The 20,872-nt window shown below is 40.0% G+C and overlaps 1 protein-coding gene across 1 annotated transcript in view; it reads right to left on the bottom strand.

Annotated features, from left to right (window-relative positions):
- Window positions 1-2,856: 2,856 nt before the first annotated feature.
- The window catches only part of RPGRIP1 (RPGR interacting protein 1), a 96,007-nt gene continuing 77,991 nt past the window's right edge, over window positions 2,857-20,872 (bottom strand). The window contains exons 24-25 of the mRNA XM_077281005.1: window positions 7,061-7,188; window positions 2,857-4,233 (exon numbers count right to left, since the gene is read on the bottom strand). Coding sequence (XP_077137120.1) covers window positions 4,085-4,233; window positions 7,061-7,188 — 277 coding nt within the window. The 3' untranslated portion in view covers window positions 2,857-4,084. The remainder of the gene's footprint in view (window positions 4,234-7,060; window positions 7,189-20,872) is intronic.

The following is a 20,872-nucleotide window of genomic DNA, read 5'->3' as shown; positions in this document are numbered from 1 at the left end:
TAATAATGGATAGGTGTCATAATTGACGCCTCTCCATTATTAATCTGGCTTAATGTCACCTTCCAATAGCAAGGTGACATTAACCCTTCATTACCCCATATCCCACCGCTACAGGGAGTGGGAAGAGAGTGGCCAAGTGCCAGAATAGGCGCATCTTCCAGATGTGCCTTTTCTGGGGTGGCTGGGGGCAGATGTTTTTAGCCACGGGGGGGCCAATAACCATGGACCCTCTCCTGGCTATTAATATCTGCCCTCAGTCACTGGCTTTACCACTCTGGCGGAGAAAATTGTGCGGGAGCCCACGCCAATTTTTTCCGCCATTTAACCCTTTATTTTAGCAGCTACAGTGCACAAATTTTGCACATACACACTATTAACATTAGTAGTGTGGAATATGCAAAAAAAATGGGGATATGAGATGGTTTACTGTATGTAAACCATGTCTCATATCATGTCGGGTTTGTGAAGGAGAAGGAAAAAGCCGGCAATTGAATTACCGACTTTTCACTAACACCGCTGCGTATTTCTCGCAAGTCACACTGCAGGTCCGTGTGGAATCCGTATTTTTCTCGCCCCCATAGACTTTCATTGGCGTATTATTAGCGCAATACGCTGACAAACGCAGCATGCTGCGATTTTGTACGGCCGTAGAAAGCCGTATAATACTGAACCGTAATATACGGCTAATAGGAGCAGCCCCATTGAGAATAATTGTGCCGTATGTAATGCGAGTTTTACGGACGTAGTTTCTGCGCTCTTACGTCCGTAAAACTCGCCAGTGTGACGCCGGCCTTATACTGATTAAAATGATACCTGGGTTGATGAAACCCATCTTGTGGTTGTTGTTGTTGTTTAATCTTTATTTGTAGTTTTCAGTTAATGAGATTTCGGTAATTTAGGATGGCCTGTGGGGGGTCTTTTTGCTTATATATTCATCTATAAGGCTTATGACAGGTTATGGATGCTTCAGTGACCTGCCCCCTATATTACATACAGAAAGGAATATCCACCTCACTCTCAAAGTCATAGTAACATAGTAACATAGTTAGTAAGGCCGAAAAAAGACATTTGTCCATCCAGTTCAGCCTATATTCCATCATAATAAATCCCCAGATCTACGTCCTTCTACAGAACCTAATAATTGTATGATACAATATTGTTCTGCTCCAGGAAGACATCCAGGCCTCTCTTGAACCCCTCGACTGAGTTCGCCATCACCACCTCCTCAGGCAAGCAATTCCAGATTCTCACTGCCCTAACAGTAAAGAATCCTCTTCTATGTTGGTGGAAAAACCTTCTCTCCTCCAGACGCAAAGAATGCCCCCTTGTGCCCGTCACCTTCCTTGGTATAAACAGATCCTCAGCGAGATATTTGTATTGTCCCCTTATATACTTATACATGGTTATTAGATCGCCCCTCAGTCGTCTTTTTTCTAGACTAAATAATCCTAATTTCGCTAATCTATCTGGGTATTGTAGTTCTCCCATCCCCTTTATTAACTTTGTTGCCCTCCTTTGTACTCTCTCTAGTTCCATTATATCCTTCCTGAACACCTGTGCCCAAAACTGGACACAGTACTCCATGTGCGGTCTAACTAGGGATATGTCGATATGTTCAACATGCTTTATTGATTGGTACACATCAAAGAAGCATGAACCAGTTGAAAACAGATTAACGGCAAAATAAGGAAGACGTTTCGACCCGTCCCGTCTTCATCACACGGTCGCAGTACATCTGAGGCTACTTTCACACTAGTGTCGTTTGGAATACGTTGCAATGCGTTGTTTAGGAGAAAAAACGCATCCTGCAAAGTTGTCTGCAGGATGCGTTTTTTCCCCATAGACTTACATTAGTGACGCATTGCGATGTATGGCCACACGTCGCATCCGTCGTGCGACGGATGCGTCGTGTTTTGGCAGACCATTGGCACAAAAAAAGTTACATGTAACGTTTTTTTGTGCATCGTGTCCGCCATTTCCGACCGCGCATGCGCGGCCGAAACTCCGCTCCCTCCTCCCCGGACATTACAATGGGGCAGCGGATGCGTTGAAAAACTGCATCGGCTGCCCCTGTTGTGCTTTTATTTCACAGCATGCGTTGGTACGTCGGGCCGACGCATGGCAATGGGCCCGTACCGACGCTAGTGTGAAAGTAGCCTGAATCACTGAAATACAGCATATGAAGGCATGAGCTTGTTATATAGGGATAACTTAGAAGAGTCCATCCGTGTGGGGAACAGAAAAGAGTAATGCAGGCACATTCTGTGCCATTACAATATTTTACATACTAAATATACTATTGTGGGGATGCAAAAAAAAATTAAATTTCATCAAAACGGCACCTACGGCGGCGCCTATGCTATGGCATGATACAATGCCTAATATGCCTATATGAATTTATGCTTTATTCCTATACTATCGTGGTGTAAAAAAATATATATATCTTCATCCAAATGGCACCTGCACAGTAGCATCTATTATGTTTCGATTTTGCTGGAGAAAATAAAAATTTGGCTCCATAAAAATGGCCCCAGAATGCAAAAGATGCTACTTCACAGGCGCCACCATTTTGATGGAGCCAAAAAAATTTTCTCTAGCAAAATGGCATCTGTGGTGCTTGCGCAGTAGCATTTGTTGGTACCGATAGATGGTACTGTGTAGTCGCCATTTGGATGAAGTCGATTCAATTTTTTTTCTTTACCCCCCTATAGTATAATGTTTAACCCCACAATATGATATGCAATATGTAAAATAGGGAGCAGGTCACTGAAGGATCAGTGACCTATCATAGATGAATATGTAAGCAGAGCACCACGTAACCCCCCCCCCCACAGGCCGTCCCGAAGACCTAGAATCTCATTAACTGAAAACTGCAAAACAGATTAAACAACATAAGTTCAACATTGCATCGCAATATAGAATAATAAGAGTTATAGTGTGATGACCATTATTCTTGGAGAGTCCTATAGTGTATTGTTACATGAGGACTACAGACAAGGATCTTTATTGTAACTAGATTCATGCCACAAAGCTAAGCTCTTCCAAGCCACGTTCAGTTCTCTTTTAGGCTAAGTCTAGATGACAACTTTTACCACTGCTACATTGCGGTGTGTATCGCCGGTGTCCCTGCATGTTGCCCCTCTTTAAGATGCCGGCTTACTTACTGCTGTAGCCCCATTAAGCACTTCCTCCGTATCGGCTGCCGCCCGGGGTGCGAGATCCCCGGGCAGTGTGCTTAGGGCGCGCCGTCCTAAAGTGTCCCCAGCCAATAGCTGAGGGACACCTAAATACGGCACCTCCTCCAGCATGAAGGTGCCTGAACAAAGTGGTTAGTTAGCCCATAGCATGCTTGATAGTTGTCAGGTCCCCAGTACTCACCAGTCAGTCTACCTGTCCTGTACCTCTCTGCCCATACTTGCTCATCTATATACCAACCGGTCCAGTCCTCACCTGCCAGTGCTCATCTGTATACTAGCTGGCCCAGCCCACACCTGCCAGTGCCTCTATTGATCAGCCAGCATCTGCCAGTGCCTATCTGTCTACCAGCCGGACCCGTCTGTATCCGTGGTTCCTGTGTTCTTTCAGTGCCTGCCTGCATCTGCTGTCCCTCCCTATGGCCCGTTGCTGCTACCAGTCCCTTGTAGGTCAGCCGCTGTGCATCTGTGGTCTGTCATGGAGTAGCACCTGGTGTTCATCGGGAGCCAAGCCTAATCCCACCATCAGGGGCTCTAGTGAATTGTCAGGTGCTCACCTAGTTATGCCCCTCCAGGCTCTCCTCGGACCACGGCACAGTAGTTCCACCACTCCTTTTACATGGTGCTGTAACTGTGGCACCTATACTACCGTGACCACGACAAGCAAGTCAGACTCAGTTGAATTTCTTGTGACTTTATTGTAGGTGTCACATTTCGACTCCCTTTACTTCTATCTTGCTGCGATTTAGCAGCAGCACCGAGCAAGCCTTGGTCGTGCGATGACTGTCAGGGCAACAATCGCTGTGCATCCCTAGCTTTAAAGTCATCAATTTTCCTGTTCACATAATGTTGGCTAGATCTTCTGTATGGAATTCGATTTGTACAAGTGTTCAGAGCACGTGACTTGTTATCATCGAAGGTGATGATCGGCATGTAGACTTCATTCTTCTTTCTCGGTAGACAACCCTTGCTGCTTCTTTGGCTTCTATCACTACACGCAGAGCCCCAATTATTTGTCTCGGATCAGATATATCCAAAACTAAAAGAAAAAAAGACAGTATAATGGCATTCAATGACACTCAGTCTTTTCTGTTAAAGATTTTTTAACACTCAGAATACCATTTTTTATTGCATTTCTCTGCATTGGATAATATAGTCGGTGACTCTGTTTTGCACAATTAAAGTAAAAAAAAAAAAAAAATAGTTCTCATGCAAGCCAAATATAGTGCAATATATGAAATTAAAATACCTTAAAGGTAATCTGACAGCTGAATCATGCCTGATCCTCAGACAGCATGTATCAGACACTGACTGTAATTTCAGCCAGGTATTTCAGCCACACACAAAATTAGTTTCACAGGTGGAGCCCCGGCTGCTTCTCCCTGACCACTGCCAATGACTGACAAGTTTCTCCTTTTCTGCATGTACTGTATAGGAAAAGACCTGAAAAACATATATCTTTGTACCGTTTTAGCCAGTAGATAGAAAAATATTAAGATTTGAGAATCTTCAGTGGTTTATACCTTTTAATGGCTAACTGAAAAGATGGTAATAAATAATAAACTTTCTAGACTACTCAGGTCTCTTCATCAGGCATAGACTAACACAAAATCTGAAGAGTCGCATATTTATGCACAAGAGCAGACATGAATAATGCAATAGATAAGACAAGTGACGTGAAGAAGAATTATTGGTGTGGGATGGGGAGAAAACACTTGTGGCCGTAAATATTGAAGCAGTTCATAGATAAGGAGTGTAAGGGCTCTTTTCCAATTGCGAGAAACACGTCCGTGTCTCGCATGTGAAAACCAAGCTCTGGCGCCGGCACTCCAGAGCGGAACGTGCGGCTGCATAGCAACACATGGAGCCGCACGCTCCGCTCCCAAGTGCCGGCGCCAGAGCTTGGTTTTCACATGCGAGACACGGACGTTTATCTCGCAAGTGGAAAGGAGCCCTAAAAGTTTTGTTCTCCTGTGATTGAGGTCTGGACCATGGTTGTGATGCCCCCAAATGGTCTGAAGAGCACCAGGGAGAGATCAGTCAGTCAGGGCTAGCGGGCCGGGAGAAGCTGCCAGGGACTAGTCTCTTGTCAGGTTTGATCCCCAGCAGCTTTCAACTATGTTCTTCTCTGAAACGCTGCAGCATTTTAGCTGAAATTGTATATTCACTGTCTGATACATGCTGCCCATGGATCAGGCACATGTGTTAAGACAAATATATTATTCTAATCCTAGGAAAAGGACAGCCAAACCAAGCTTGTGGTACATGAATAGTAGCCCTAACGTATACTAGCCCTTGTAGATCACATAGATGAGCATTACATGTGATGCAGTACAGTTTTGTGTAATTGAAATTGTTGCTAGGTCCAAAATTAGTTTATAATTTTTTTTTAAACTTTTCATTAGCAGCTACCACACCATAGCTTCCCTATGTGAACCAGGTATTAGAATTTTGGGGTATTGTATTGTTGTCACTTTATTTTTTTTACCTTGTAGATACAAAATTCACAGATTAATTTTTTAAGGTACCTGAAGATAATGAAGTGAAGTCAGAGCGTGCCTATTCTGGCATAGAACGTTAACCTTCTTTCACATAACCTTTAGGCCGGCATCACACTCAGCGTAGGGAAATACGGTCCGTATTTTCGTAAACCATCTCATATCCCTTTTTTTATTACATATTCCTCTTTACTAATGTAACAAGTGTCTGTGTGTAAAATTTTGAAGCTCTAGCTATTAAATTAAAGGGTTAAATCCCGGAAAAAATTGGCGTGGGCTCCCACGCAATTTTCTCCGCCAGAGTGGGAAAGCCAGTGACTGAGGGCAGATATTAATAGCCTAGGGAGGTACCATGGTTATAGGACCCCCCTGGCTAAAAACATCTGCCCCCAGCCACCCCAGAAAAGGCACATCTGGAAGATGCGCCTATTCTGGCACTTGGCCTCTCTCTTCCCACTCCCGTGTAGCGGTGGGATATGGGGTAATGAAGGGTTAATGTCACCTTGCTATTGTAAGGTGACATTAAGCCAGGTTAATAATGGAGAGGTGTCAATTATGACACCTATCCATTATTAATCCAATAGTATAAAATGGTTAATAAAACACACACAACACATTATTAAAAAGTATTTTAATGAAATAAAGACACAGGGTGTTTTAATATTTTATTATACTCTCAATCCACATGAAGACCCTTGTCATCTGAAATAAAGTTAAACAAAACAAACAACAATATTCCATACCTTCCGTCGATCAGTCACGTTCCACGCTGTAAATCTATCTGAAGGGGTTAAATCATTTTACACCCAGGAGCTCTGCTAATGCAGCTGTGCTCCTGTCTGTAAAATTTGGTGAATGAATGGAATGCAGGGGAATGTCCTATAGTTACCTCGAGTCGCGGTGATGCGCCCTCTGCTGGATGAACTCATATGAACTCGACCGTGGGAACTTTTCTCGCAAGTCACACGCATGGTCCGTGTGTAATCCGTAATTTTCTCGCCCCCATAGGCTTTCATTGGCGGATTTTTTGCGCAACACGCTGACAAACGCAGTATGCTGCGATTTTCTAAGGCCGTACAAGACCGTATAATACGGATCAGTAAAATACGGCAGATAGGAGCAGGGCCATAGAGAATCATGGTACCGTATGCAATCCGTATTTTCTGCGCCTCTCATACGTCCGTAAAACACGCCAGTGTGACGCCGACCTTAGTGGTAAGAAATACAGTTTTTGGCTACCTGCAGCAGACACTAGGAGATGGAAACTGGTTACTGAACCTAATAACTCCATCTAACCAATATGGGTCAGTGAAAGCAAGCAGGAAATTCAGAGCTTACATAGAAGAAGTCACTTAGATATTTCCTCACCCTGTAGGGTTTCTTCTGCTGGATCTACAGCTCTTCTTAGGAGGTTCTGCAAGTCTAGAAAGGCATATCCCAAATCACGACACTCATCATCTTCATTCATTGGATCACTCACCACTGTAAACTTTAGCCTAGTGACAGAAAAAATAAAAGGAAAAACATTTCTATTAACAAAAAGTTCATTTATTTTAATATACATTAATATATACTTATTGCAACCTATCCTCCAACCAGATCTTGGTTCACCTTATACCTGTGCAATGTATTTTCTAAAAAGTTTTACAAATCACAGTGGTCACAAACAACATTAAAAGAAAGTCTGCTTGTATATCATTTCATTGTTACAGGGTCATGCTAGTACAGTGCCTTGCGAAAGTATTCGGCCCCCTGGAACTTTTCAACCTTTTCCTACATATCATACTTCAAACATAAAGATACCAAATGTGGGACTTCCGTGAGGTGGAGCCTGATGATGGCCGCTTTGTAAGAGAGCTCCCAGGCCGCAGGGGAATAATCCGACCCTATCACCCATGCTGAGGCACTGGACAGCTAAGATAAAGCTCAGATAAGGATCCACATCGGAGGATCCAGCTCTCCGGTTACCCCGGAGTCACTAGGCACAGGCAGCGCCACACGCAGCGCCACACACAGCCAGGCCCCAGAAGCAGGAGACGGAGGGGGAGGCAAACTCCACACAACCTCCCGAAGCACAAGGAGGCACACCAAATCACAGCTTGAAGGACACATACCTGGCGGTCACCGGAGGAAGGTGAGCTGAGTGTTATGATCTGGTGGCCTAAGAGCAGCATGAGACGTACTCTGGAGAAGGTGGTACCTGTACTGACCGCAGACCCTGAACTTAAGACCGCAACTAGAAGTAGCCGTGGAATGTACCTATCACTCCCTAGACATCTCGACACAGCCGGAGGACTAATTACCCCTAGAGATAGAAAAGGGAAAACTATCTTGCCTCAGAGAAAATCCCCAAAGGATAGACAGCCCCCCACAAATATTGACTGTGAGAGGAGAGGGAAAAAACATACACAGACTGAAATGAGAATTTAGCAAAGGAGGCCACTTCAAGCTAAATAGAAAGGATAGGACAGAGTACTATGCGGTCAGTATTAAAACACTAGAAAATATCCACCACAGAAAATACAAAATCTCCACAGCTAACTAAAGACATGGAGGGTATATCTGCATCTCCAGAGATACCAGCTTGGCTAAACAAATCCTTATACAGACCAAGCTGGACAAGACAAAAACATGGAAAAGAACTGAACAATAAGGCCACAGCATGTGGACAGCAAAAATCAAGGCCAGAACTTATCTTTGTTGAAATGAACTGCAAAGCAGAAGAGACCAGGCAGGGATGTGAATCCTCCAGCAACAATGGACAACTGGCACTGACTAAAGGGTGAAGCAAGACTAAATAGCCCAGTCAAAATTGCAAAAAGTGAACACACCTGACAAATGCTGCGATTCAGAGACAGCAGCGCTACCACTTACAACCACCGGAGGGAGCCCAAGAGCAGAATTCACAACAGCTGAGACAGAAGAAGATTGCGGCGGTCTCTAGCTGCTGGCGGTGGAAGCTGAAAGGAGGGTGGGCGTGGGTCGGTGCCATCTTGGCTAGGAGACGCAGACCCTAGTTGTGGTGGATCCAGGCTGGGCTGATCTCCTTCGCTTTTGAAATAATGCAGGACAGCATCCGAAGGAGTAGAAGTGCAATGGACCGGCGGTATAAGATAAAGTCAGGAAGGAGATTAAGGGGGAGGAGCCACATATCCGATGCGGTATTCTCTTAGTGACTATTACAGAGAAGTGGTGGCAATATTTGTTCTGCAATGCAGGAGGCAGCAGGTACTGATCTAGAATTCACCTAAAACTCTGAAAAACTCAGACACTGATGTAATCAATAAATATAAGCGACATTGCCGACTTCTATACTCATTATTACCAGCATCTGAAATATTATGGATAAATTTGTGGGCAAGAACACCAAGACTGGCAGAGGCTCTACACGTAATCAGATAAGCACCCCTCCAACAACAAAAACCCCTGATGTCACTGGTGAAATCCCACAGTCCATTGCAAATGCCATCATAGACCGTTTAATTCCTGAAATAGATCATAGATTGGCAGCTTTCCAAACTTCTCCGGACACAATTGTTTCACAAGTTAATGCCCAGGGATCACGTATGGTAGAAGCTGAACAGAGAATCTCAGATTTGGAGGACGCTGCTAAGGCCCTTAAGGAAAAACTAGATAATAAAGAGAAAGATATCTTGGGTCTCTTGGACAAGGTGGATGACCTTGAAAATAGGTCTCGCCACAACAACTTAAGAATAATAGGCCTCCCAGAATCAATCCCTCCTTCTGATCTGGTCAAGATAACATCAGAATGGCTGCCAAAAACACTGGACATATTACCTACATCAGGAGCAATGGCCATTGAAAGCACCCACAGGCTGGGACCCCCAAGAGGAGGAGGAGACAGACCACGACCGGTCATCTTTAGTGTCCTTGACTTTCAGGATAAAGTACGCATATTGTCAGCATACAGGAGGAAACAATCCCTGTTCTACAAAAACAACAAAATTCTCTTCCAGGACTACTTGGCCACTTTGGCAGCTAGGTGCAGGGCCTTCAACAGTGTCTGCAAAATTCAGGTGGACAAAAACATCCGTTTTGTGTTGCAGTGCCCTACGGTCCTAAATTTCAGTATGTCAGGAAAAAAATGGATCTTTGACAGTAGTAGAACGTCGGGTGGTTTTGTCAAACTCAATTTGACAGGTGGGCACGCCCCTATCAGAGTGTATCAAAGTGTGTAACCACACCCCTCCCCTGTCTTCTGACAGCAGCTATGTGACTGCTCCCCTCCCTTTTTATATAGTTTAATATTATTATCACTGTATTTGATACAGTGTTTATTATCCCAGTAGTTGTTTTATATTAGATTAATGTGCTGTATTAGAGTTTACCCTTGTTTGATAAGCCTGTGATAGTAGAAACACAGGCTCATTCTCCCTATCACAGTGTTTAATATTGTTAATACAGTGTTTATTATCCCAGTAATACACAATGTAAGAGCCCCGTGATATTTGGCTATGTCTGCAAGCAGCATTTTACACAAGATTCAGGAATCCTGCAAGAATCACATGCCATGTCATTTGTGTCTTAGATTAGTATTAGATGCTCATATGTAGCTGTTTTGAGAATAAGGGCATTGTGTGTCTTAGAAACGTGAGTTTCACATGACAGACATATGCTCATATAGCTGTTTTGAGAATAAGGGCATTGTGTGTTTTAGAATCGTGAGCTTCACATGACATCTCGCTGCTGTCAGCAGCTGTGTGCCTGACCCCCTCTCCCTTTCTGAGAACCCAGACAGCTGATCAAAACACAGAAAGCTTTATCAGAGATTTAGAGTCTGTATAATTATCAGACTTCAGTATCGCTGTAAGCTGCAGACTGCCCATTTGATAATAAATTGCTATCAAAGTGTCAGCAAAATGTATTAAATTGATTACTGTTACTCTTCCAACAAATTGATAATAATATCAAAAGTGTACCAACAATATTTATTCTCTTTTATTGACATTTTCATAAACCTATAGTCCCAATAATATTTATTTGACCAGCAGATAATTAATTAAAATCGCATAAAGCGTGTTAAATAGACATTACACCAAAACCATAGTGAATCAAAATGTATTAAATTGATTACTGATACTCTTCCAACAGGAGATACAAACATTCCACTAGCTAGCAGCTGTTAAAATGTATCTGTACTGATCACTAACCAGACAGCCAGGCTTTCTGTGTTGGAGATACAAACATTCCACACAAGCAGCGTTAAATAGACATTACACCAAAATCATATACTGTTACTCTTCCAACAAATTGATAATAATATCAAAAGTGTACCAACAATATTTCTCTTTTATTGACATTTTCATAAACCTATAGTCCCAATAATATTTATTTGAGCAGCAGATAATTAATTAAAAACGCATATAGTTCAGCGATAATGTCAGGTGTTGGACAGACATTTATCAGTTTTTCATACGTATCACAGAAAGATTTTAGCGTGATCTGTGCGAGTTTGCGGACATATGTATATTCTGTGATTATGCATCATTATTTCATACTGTGATTCTCATTTTATGAGCTTTATAACACAGCAGACTGATTTACGGACGTATTATGTATAATTATTAGTTAATTGGACAGTAATTTATCAGTTTTTTATACGTGTCACAGAAAGATTTTAGTTTGATCTGATTTAAATCATATAGTTCAGCGATAATGTCAGGTGTTGGTCAGTCATTTATCAGTTTTTCATACGTATTACAGAAAGATTTTAGTTTGATCTGATTTAAAATCATATGGTTCAGCGATAATGTCAGGTGTTGGTCAGGCATTTATCAGTTTTTCACACGTACCACAGAAAGATTTAGCATGATCTGTGCGAGTTTGTTGGCATATTAGAAAAAGTACATTTGTATTAATTTTATTAGATTGTGGAAGAATTTTATTGACATTTTCATAAACCTATAGCCCCAATAATATTTATTTGACCAGCAGATAATTAATTAAAATCGCATATAGTTCACTGATAATTGTTACAGTATTTTATTTTCCTGATGCTACTTTTGTTCGTGTATTATCGGCGTCTTCTTCAGTTGTGATTCTTACCTTTCTATATAAATATGGGTAAATGAATTGTCCAGTGCCAGCATAATTTTTCAGCGTGTCCAGGGGCTGTGTTTAACTATCCTTTTAGAGTGTCTAGTAGTTTATATTCTTTGTCTGATATATTTCTACACAAAGCTTCAAAACTATTTTGTAATTTATAATGTATCACAGTAGTTTCATATGAAGTTACATCTTAGGATCTGTTCAGACTATTGTAATATCTGTAGCTTAAAATAGAGCCAAATAGCTACTTTCAAATCCGGACATACACCATTGATTTTAATGGGTCTAAGGGGATTCTATCAACACATAATAGTTATGGAAAGAATAATGCTACAGAATTGGCTGCTCCAGTTATAAAACAAAAACGATGAAAATTATCCTTGATGATAATGTGAAAAAGGCTTATGCATCGGGTTTATGGATCTCTACAATAAACACCATGTGTAGAAATTTGGTTTTAGAACTTGTTGGATTAGTGAATATAATAACGCTTGACATATTTTATAACATACAGCTAGTGATTCTTGCTTTTAACTTGTATGTAACTGGTTAACGTTACTAATACCCTCTAACATGGGGTCATGGTTCTGCATTTTCTGAAGAGCTGAGCTTCATCTCCATCTTTCTTTAATTCTACATTATTTTATCACATATTAATTTCACAGCTGTCTGTGCTGGCTATTTACACACAGCCTTCTTGAATTCAATGTTTGTAGATTTTTCTGTCATGGAAAAAACAAAACAAACAAAAAAAAAAAACGTGTACAAAGTTAAAACATAATTAAAATAAAGAATAATGACCTAGCTTGTTGTTTGGACGTTATTGTAAAATCATTTATTGTTTCTACTACTTGGCAATTGTTACACTCTGTTATTTTTATTTATTTATTTATTTATTTTATTTTTATTTTTTCCTTGGATTTTGTTAGTCATTACAATTATTTTTGCTTCCAAGATAGGGTTTTAGAGTCACCAAGTAACATAAACGTGCAGACTCCTGAATATTACAATTACAAAACATTCAAAGTTTGTTTCTCCACTTTTTGCAGATAATAAATCTTAATTTCTTTATAATTTGACTTTTAGTTATAGTTTGTTTCAGCTCTTTGTCGTTCTATGTATACCGTAAATTTTGCTTCCTTTCAGCGAATAATATAAGACAAATTATTTTTATACAAAGACATCTAACTTATGTATACTTTTAAAGCTTTGTTACATTTCTATCCAGGCTACACCATGCTGTGTAACATAAATACATGTGGTCTTGTAGTATGGTTTTTGGTTTCTCTGAACTGCCGCAAACAAAACATATAAGGTAGTACGGCACAAGATGTGAGCGTACCCGCAGCTCGCTGAGCATTACCGCTGCACTCATGGCCACTTCTCTTTGCAGCTTCTGAATGTACACTATTCTCACCCATGGAGAGTTTTCCTTTAAAAATATGAATATTATTGAATATAATGTTTTACCTATGTTACAGTATTTTATTTTCCATGCAAAAATCCATCTTTGTGCTGATGGAGGCATCAACATTTTGCCATTATAAGTTTATGGTTCTGTAAAGAGAGAGGAGAATTGCAGAACGGGGATGGATGCAGTCACACACAACACACATAACATACAGAACACACACAACACATACAACACACACAACAAACATACACACACAACATACAGAACACACACAACACATGCAACACACAAAACATACAAAACACACAACACATGCAACACACATAACATACAGAACACACACAACACATACAACACACACAACAAACATACACACACAACATACAGAACACACACAACACATGCAACACACACAACAAACATACACACAACATACAGAACACATGCAACACACATAACATACAGAACACACACAACACATACAACACACACAACAAACATACACACACAACATACAGAACACACACAACACATGCAACACACACAACAAACATACACACACAACACATGCAACACACACAACAAACACACAACATACAGATGGATTTTTGCATGGAAAATAAAATACTGTAACATATGTAAAACATTATATTCAATAATATTCATATTTTTAAAGGAAAACTCTCCATGGGTGAGAATAGTGTACATTCAGAAGCTGCAAAGAGAAGTGGCCATGAGTGCAGCGGTAATGCTCAGCGAGCTGCGGGTACGCTCACATCTTGTGCCGTACTACCTTATATGTTTTGTTTGCGGCAGTTCAGAGAAACCAAAAACCATACTACAAGACCACATGTATTTATGTTACACAGCATGGTGTAGCCTGGATAGAAACGTAACAAAGCTTTAAAAGTATACATAAGTTAGATGTCTTTGTATAAAAATAATTTGTCTTATATTATTCGCTGAAAGGAAGCAAAATTTACGGTATACATAGAACGACAAAGAGCTGAAACAAACTATAACTAAAAGTCAAATTATAAAGAAATTAAGATTTATTATCTGCAAAAAGTGGAGAAACAAACTTTGAATGTTTTGTAATTGTAATATTCAGGAGTCTGCATGTTTATGTTACTTGGTGACTCTAAAACCCTATCTTGGAAGCAAAAATAATTGTAATGACTAACAAAATCCAAGGAAAAAAAAAATAAATAAAAATAAATAAATAAATAAATAAAAATAACAGAGTGTAACAATTGCCAAGTAGTAGAAACAATAAATGATTTTACAATAACGTCCAAACAACAAGCTAGGTCATTATTCTTTATTTTAATTATGTTTTAACTTTGTACACGTTTTTTTTTTTTTTGTTTGTTTTGTTTTTTCCATGACAGAAAAATCTACAAACATTGAATTCAAGAAGGCTGTGTGTAAATAGCCAGCACAGACAGCTGTGAAATTAATATGTGATAAAATAATGTAGAATTAAAGAAAGATGGAGATGAAGCTCAGCTCTTCAGAAAATGCAGAACCATGACCCCATGTTAGAGGGTATTAGTAACGTTAACCAGTTACATACAGGTTAAAAGCAAGAATCACTAGCTGTATGTTATAAAATATGTCAAGCGTTATTATATTCACTAATCCAACAAGTTCTAGAACCAAATTTCTACACATGGTGTTTATTGTAGAGATCCATAAACCCGATGCATAAGCCTTTTTCACATTATCATCAAGGATAATTTTCATCGTTTTTGTTTTATAACTGGAGCGGCCAATTCTGTAGCATTATTCTTTCCATAACTATTATGTGTTGATAGAATCCCCTTAGACCCATTAAAATCAATGGTGCATGTCCGGATTTGAAAGTAGCTATTTGGCTCTATTTTAAGCTACAGATATTACAATAGTCTGAACAGATCCTAAGATGTAACTTCATATGAAACTACTGTGATACATTATAAATTACAAAATAGTTTTGAAGCTTTGTGTAGAAATATATCAGACAAAGAATATAAACTACTAGACACTCTAAAAGGATAGTTAAACACAGCCCCTGGACACGCTGAAAAATTATGCTGGCACTGGACAATTCATTTACCCATATTTATATAGAAAGGTAAGAATCACAACTGAAGAAGACGCCGATAATACACGAACAAAAGTACCATCAGGAAAATAAAATACTGTAACAATTATCAGTGAACTATATGCGATTTTAATTAATTATCTGCTGGTCAAATAAATATTATTGGGGCTATAGGTTTATGAAAATGTCAATAAAATTCTTCCACAATCTAATAAAATTAATACAAATGTACTTTTTCTAATATGCCAACAAACTCGCACAGATCATGCTAAATCTTTCTGTGGTACGTGTGAAAAACTGATAAATGCCTGACCAACACCTGACATTATCGCTGAACTATATGATTTTAAATCAGATCAAACTAAAATCTTTCTGTGACACGTATGAAAAACTGATAAATGACTGTCCAACACCTGACATTATCGCTGAGCTATATGATTTTAAATCAGATCAAACTAAAATCTTTCTGTGACACGTATGAAAAACTGATAAATGACTGTCCAACACCTGACATTATCGCTGAACTATATGATTTTAAATCAGATCAAACTAAAATCTTTCTGTAATACGTATGAAAAACTGATAAATGACTGTCCAACACCTGACATTATCGCTGAGCTATATGATTTTAAATCAGATCAAACTAAAATCTTTCTGTGACACGTATGAAAAACTGATAAATGACTGTCCAACACCTGACATTATCGCTGAACTATATGATTTTAAATCAGATCAAGCTAAAATCTTTCTGTGACACGTATGAAAAACTGATAAATGACTGTCCAATTAACTAATAATTATACATAATACGTCCGTAAATCAGTCTGCTGTGTTATAAAGCTCATAAAATGAGAATCACAGTATGAAATAATGATGCATAATCACAGAATATACATATGTCCGCAAACTCGCACAGATCACGCTAAAATCTTTCTGTGATACGTATGAAAAACTGATAAATGTCTGTCCAACACCTGACATTATCGCTGAACTATATGCGTTTTTAATTAATTATCTGCTGGTCAAATAAATATTATTGGGACTATAGGTTTATGAAAATGTCAATAAAAGAGAATAAATATTGTTGGTACACTTTTGATATTATTATCAATTTGTTGGAAGAGTAACAGTATATGATTTTGGTGTAATGTCTATTTAACGCTGCTTGTGTGGAATGTTTGTATCTCCAACACAGAAAGCCTGGCTGTCTGGTTAGTGATCAGTACAGATACATTTTAACAGCTGCTAGCTAGTGGAATGTTTGTATCTCCTGTTGGAAGAGTATCAGTAATCAATTTAATACATTTTGATTCACTATGATTTTGGTGTAATGTCTATTTAAAACGCTTTATGCGATTTTAATTAATTATCTGCTGGTCAAATAAATATTATTGGGGCTATAGGTTTATGAAAATGTCAATAAAAGAATAAATATTGTTGGTACACTTTTGATATTATTATCAATTTGTTGGAAGAGTAACAGTAATCAATTTAATACATTTTGCTGACACTTTGATAGCAATTTATTATCAAATGGGCAGTCTGCAGCTTACAGCGATACTGAAGTCCGATAATTATACAGACTCTAAATCTCTGATAAAGCTTTCTGTGTTTTGATCAGCTGTCTGGGTTCTCAGAAAGGGAGAGGGGGTCAGGCACACAGCTGCTGACAGCAGCGAGATGTCATGTGAAGCTCACGATTCTAAAACACACAATGCCCTTATTCTCAAAACAGCTATATGAGCATATGTCTGTCATGTGAAACTCACGTTTCTAAGACACACAATGCCCTTATTCTCAAAACAGCTACATATGAGCATCTAATACTAATCTAAGACACAAATGACATGGCATGTGATTCTTGCAGGATTCCTGAATCTTGTGTAAAATGCTGCTTGCAGACATAGCCAAATATCACGGGGCTCTTACATTGTGTATTACTGGGATAATAAACACTGTATTAACAATATTAAACACTGTGATAGGGAGAATGAGCCTGTGTTTCTACTATCACAGGCTTATCAAACAAGGGTAAACTAATACAGCACATTAATCTAATATAAAACAACTACTGGGATAATAAACACTGTATCAAATACAGTGATAATAATATTAAACTATATAAAAAGGGAGGGGAGCAGTCACACAGCTGCTGTCAGAAGACAGGGGAGGGGTGGGGTTACACACTTTGATACATTCTGATAGGGGCGTGCCCACCTGTCAAATTGAGTTTGACGAAACCACCCGACGCTCTACTACTTTTGACGACCTGATAAAGGCCTTGAAATTTCATCAGGGGGATCCCCAGCCAATGCAACCAGAACTTGGCAACACTTGAACTAAGGATGCTGATTCAGATTGATTGACTTTGGTAATGTCGCGCTGTTTATGACCTTGTTTATTTCCCCTTTTGGGGTATGTTTGTTTTCTTTGTTTCGCTCATTCTGCTCTTGAGCAATGAAGTTACAGATAAGAAGTTTAAGTTGTTAGGGGTTATAGGGGGGAGGGTCTCTACGTGTACAAACATAATACTCTTGGTTTAGGAGTTTGGTGGGAAACTCATTTACACCTATTGAATTTTGATCAAATATTTAAGCGTATGGGGGTGGGTTAATGACTGATCAGGCAAATTTTGAGGAATCCACGATTCGCTCTCTACACTGGTGCTCGTGGAATGTTAATGGGTTAAACTCACCAATCAAAAGGAAAAAGGTAGTGAACTTTTTACAAAAGAAAAATTTCTATATTATTTTTTTACAGGAAGCACACTGGATAAAGGATAGTCACCTGTCCCTATATAGTAGGAAATACACCCTGTGTACTGAGGCATCATACTCAAAAAAGCAGAGGGGAGTAGCTATACTAATCCACAAATGCCTTAACCACGAGGTCCTTGATGTGCTGGAAGACCCACTAGGGAGGTTTCTCCTTGTTAGAATTATGATAGAGGGGATGAGCTTTAGTCTGGTTAACATTTAGGCCCCTAAAGGTACCTTCACACTGAACAACTTTCCAACGAGAACGACAACGATCCGTGACATTGCAGCGTCCTGGATAGCGATATCGTTGTGTTTGACATGCAGCAGCGATCTGGATCCCGCTGTGATATCGTTGGTCGGAGCTAGAAGGCCAGCACCTTATTTCGTCGTTAGGTCGGTGTGTATCGTCGTGTTTGACAGCAAAAGCAACGATTCCAGCAATGTTTTACAATGGTAACCAGGGTAAATATCGGGTTACTAAGCGCAGGGCCGCGCTTAGTAACCCGATATTTACCCTGGTTACCATTGTAAAAGTAAAAAAAACAGTACATACTCACCTTCTGATGTCTGTCACGTCCCCCGGCGTCCGCGCTGCTGCTCAGAGCTTCCTGCACTGAATGTGTCAGCGCCGGCCGTAAAGCAAAGCACAGCGGTGACGTCACCGCTGTGCTCTGCCGGCACTGACACATTCAGTGAAGGAAGCTCTGAGCAGCAGCGCGGACGCGGGGGAACGTGACAGACATCAGAAGTTGAGTATGTAGTGTTTTTTTTTACTTTTACAATGGTAACCAGGGTAAATATCGGGTTACTAAGCGCGGCCCTGCGCTTAGTAACCCGATGTTTACCCTGGTTACCCGGGTGCTGCAGGGGGACTTCGGCATCGTTGAAGACAGTTTCAACAATGCCGAAGTCGTTCCCCTGATCGTTGGTTGCTGGAGAGAGCTGTCTGTGTGACAGCTCCCCAGCGACCTAAACAGCGACGCTGCAGCGATTGGCTCGTTGTCTATATCGCTGCAGCGTTTCTGAGTGTGACGGTACCTTAACACTCCTGATTCACAGTTCCAAGCTAAAATATTAGAGAACATAGCGGGGTGGGATACATCTCAGACCATAATGGGAGGTGATTTTAATGAGGTCTGTGATGCCTATGGACAGATCTAAGACGTGGACAACGCAACAAACAGCTCAGGGGAGTTGTATGCAATCACTGTCGGACCATTTGGATTTGGTGGACATTTGGAGAATACAGCACCCAATAGAGGGAGATTACTCTCATGTACATGACTCGCACACTAGGATTGACTGTTGGTTATTACATTCATCACTATTACCATTAGTATTGCAGATGGATATTCTAAACATTCATATATCAGATCACGCTCCAGTAACATTTAAATCTAGTTTAACAAACCCAATACATCGAGAAAGAAGGTGGCAGTTCCCCTCATATCTATATCAGTCAGACGACTTTAAAAACATCTCCAATTCTCGTGGGAAGATGCATTTATTTTGGATGGCCTCTAAGGCCGTGCTGAGGGGTCAGATTATTTCCTACGTCAGTCATAAAAGGAAAAAATTAATGGAACGAACACTAGAAACACAAAAATCACTAACCCAAGCATATAAAGAATTTAAATCAAACAATACACCACTAACAAAACAGGAATTTTTAGAGGCCAAGGAGGAAGCAGACGCATTGGCACATGATTTGGCCATGTACAATCTGGACTACCAAAAACATAAATACTTCAAGTGGGGTAACAAACCAAGGAGGGTACTTGCATCCCTCACGCGACCATATAGGACGGCCACGAGAATACATAAAATACACCAACGAAACGGTCCCATCTTAATAAAAGATGAGATAGTGATTGAATTTAGGTCATTCTTTGGTGAGTTATATAAATCAGAGCCAAAGGATGGGGAGAAAACAAGAAATTCCTAATAAACAATTTAGCGCCGACACTCACAGAGGACGAAAGGAAGGCTATTAACTCCCCTATTACTCCCACAGAAGTTCTTCAGGTTGTCAACACTCTAAAATTATCCAAAGCCCCTGGCCCGGATGGGTTCAGCAATGAACATTATAAAATTTTGGGAACCCCTGTAGCATTCCATCTATGTGAGTTGTATAATAATATAGTCAAAAGTGGTTGTCTCCCGGATCGGTTTAAGGAAGCTGTCATCATTGTTCTTCGAAAACCGGGTAAAAACCATATGCAAGTTGAGGGATACAGACCTATTTCATTACTTAATTCTGATTTCAAGATTTTCACAAAAATTTTGGCAGATAGAATCCAAAAAATAATTCCAAATTTGATTACACCCCAGCAAACTAGATTTGTACATGGTAAATCTATTACATATAACATTAGAATGGCATTGGGAGCCATATCTTACAGTAGATTGCATAGACATATGAAAACCATTGTGGGCAGCCTGGATTCCGATAAGGCATTTGATAGGGTAGCCTGGGACTATCTGCATGATTTACTAACATTCAGAAATTTTGGCCCATGGTTTTGCAATGTTGTTAAAGCAATTTATAAAGACCCGGTGTCCAGGCTGTCCATAAAAAATACCATGTCAAGTCCTTTTGAAATTCAACGGGGTACATGTCAGGGCTGCCCGTCGTCTCCCCTATTGTTTGATTTGGCGCTGGACCCACTCCTGAGAACTCTACGGAATTTGAGTGCATAAAGGTCGGAGCTACCTCAATAAAAATTTCAGCTTTTGCTGATGATATACTTTTATTCATTGCTAACCCAGCCCAGGCAGTTCCAGCCATAATGGTTCTGAAAGATTTTGGCAAGTGTTCAGGCTTCAAAATCAATTACAACAAATCCGGGGCC

Source organism: Ranitomeya variabilis, chromosome 1 (genome assembly GCF_051348905.1).
Source record: "Ranitomeya variabilis isolate aRanVar5 chromosome 1, aRanVar5.hap1, whole genome shotgun sequence".
In the NCBI taxonomy this organism is placed as follows: Eukaryota; Metazoa; Chordata; class Amphibia; order Anura; family Dendrobatidae; genus Ranitomeya; species Ranitomeya variabilis.
The sequence above is the reverse complement of the archived record's forward strand: the minus strand, read 5'-3'. Positions and strand labels throughout refer to the sequence as shown.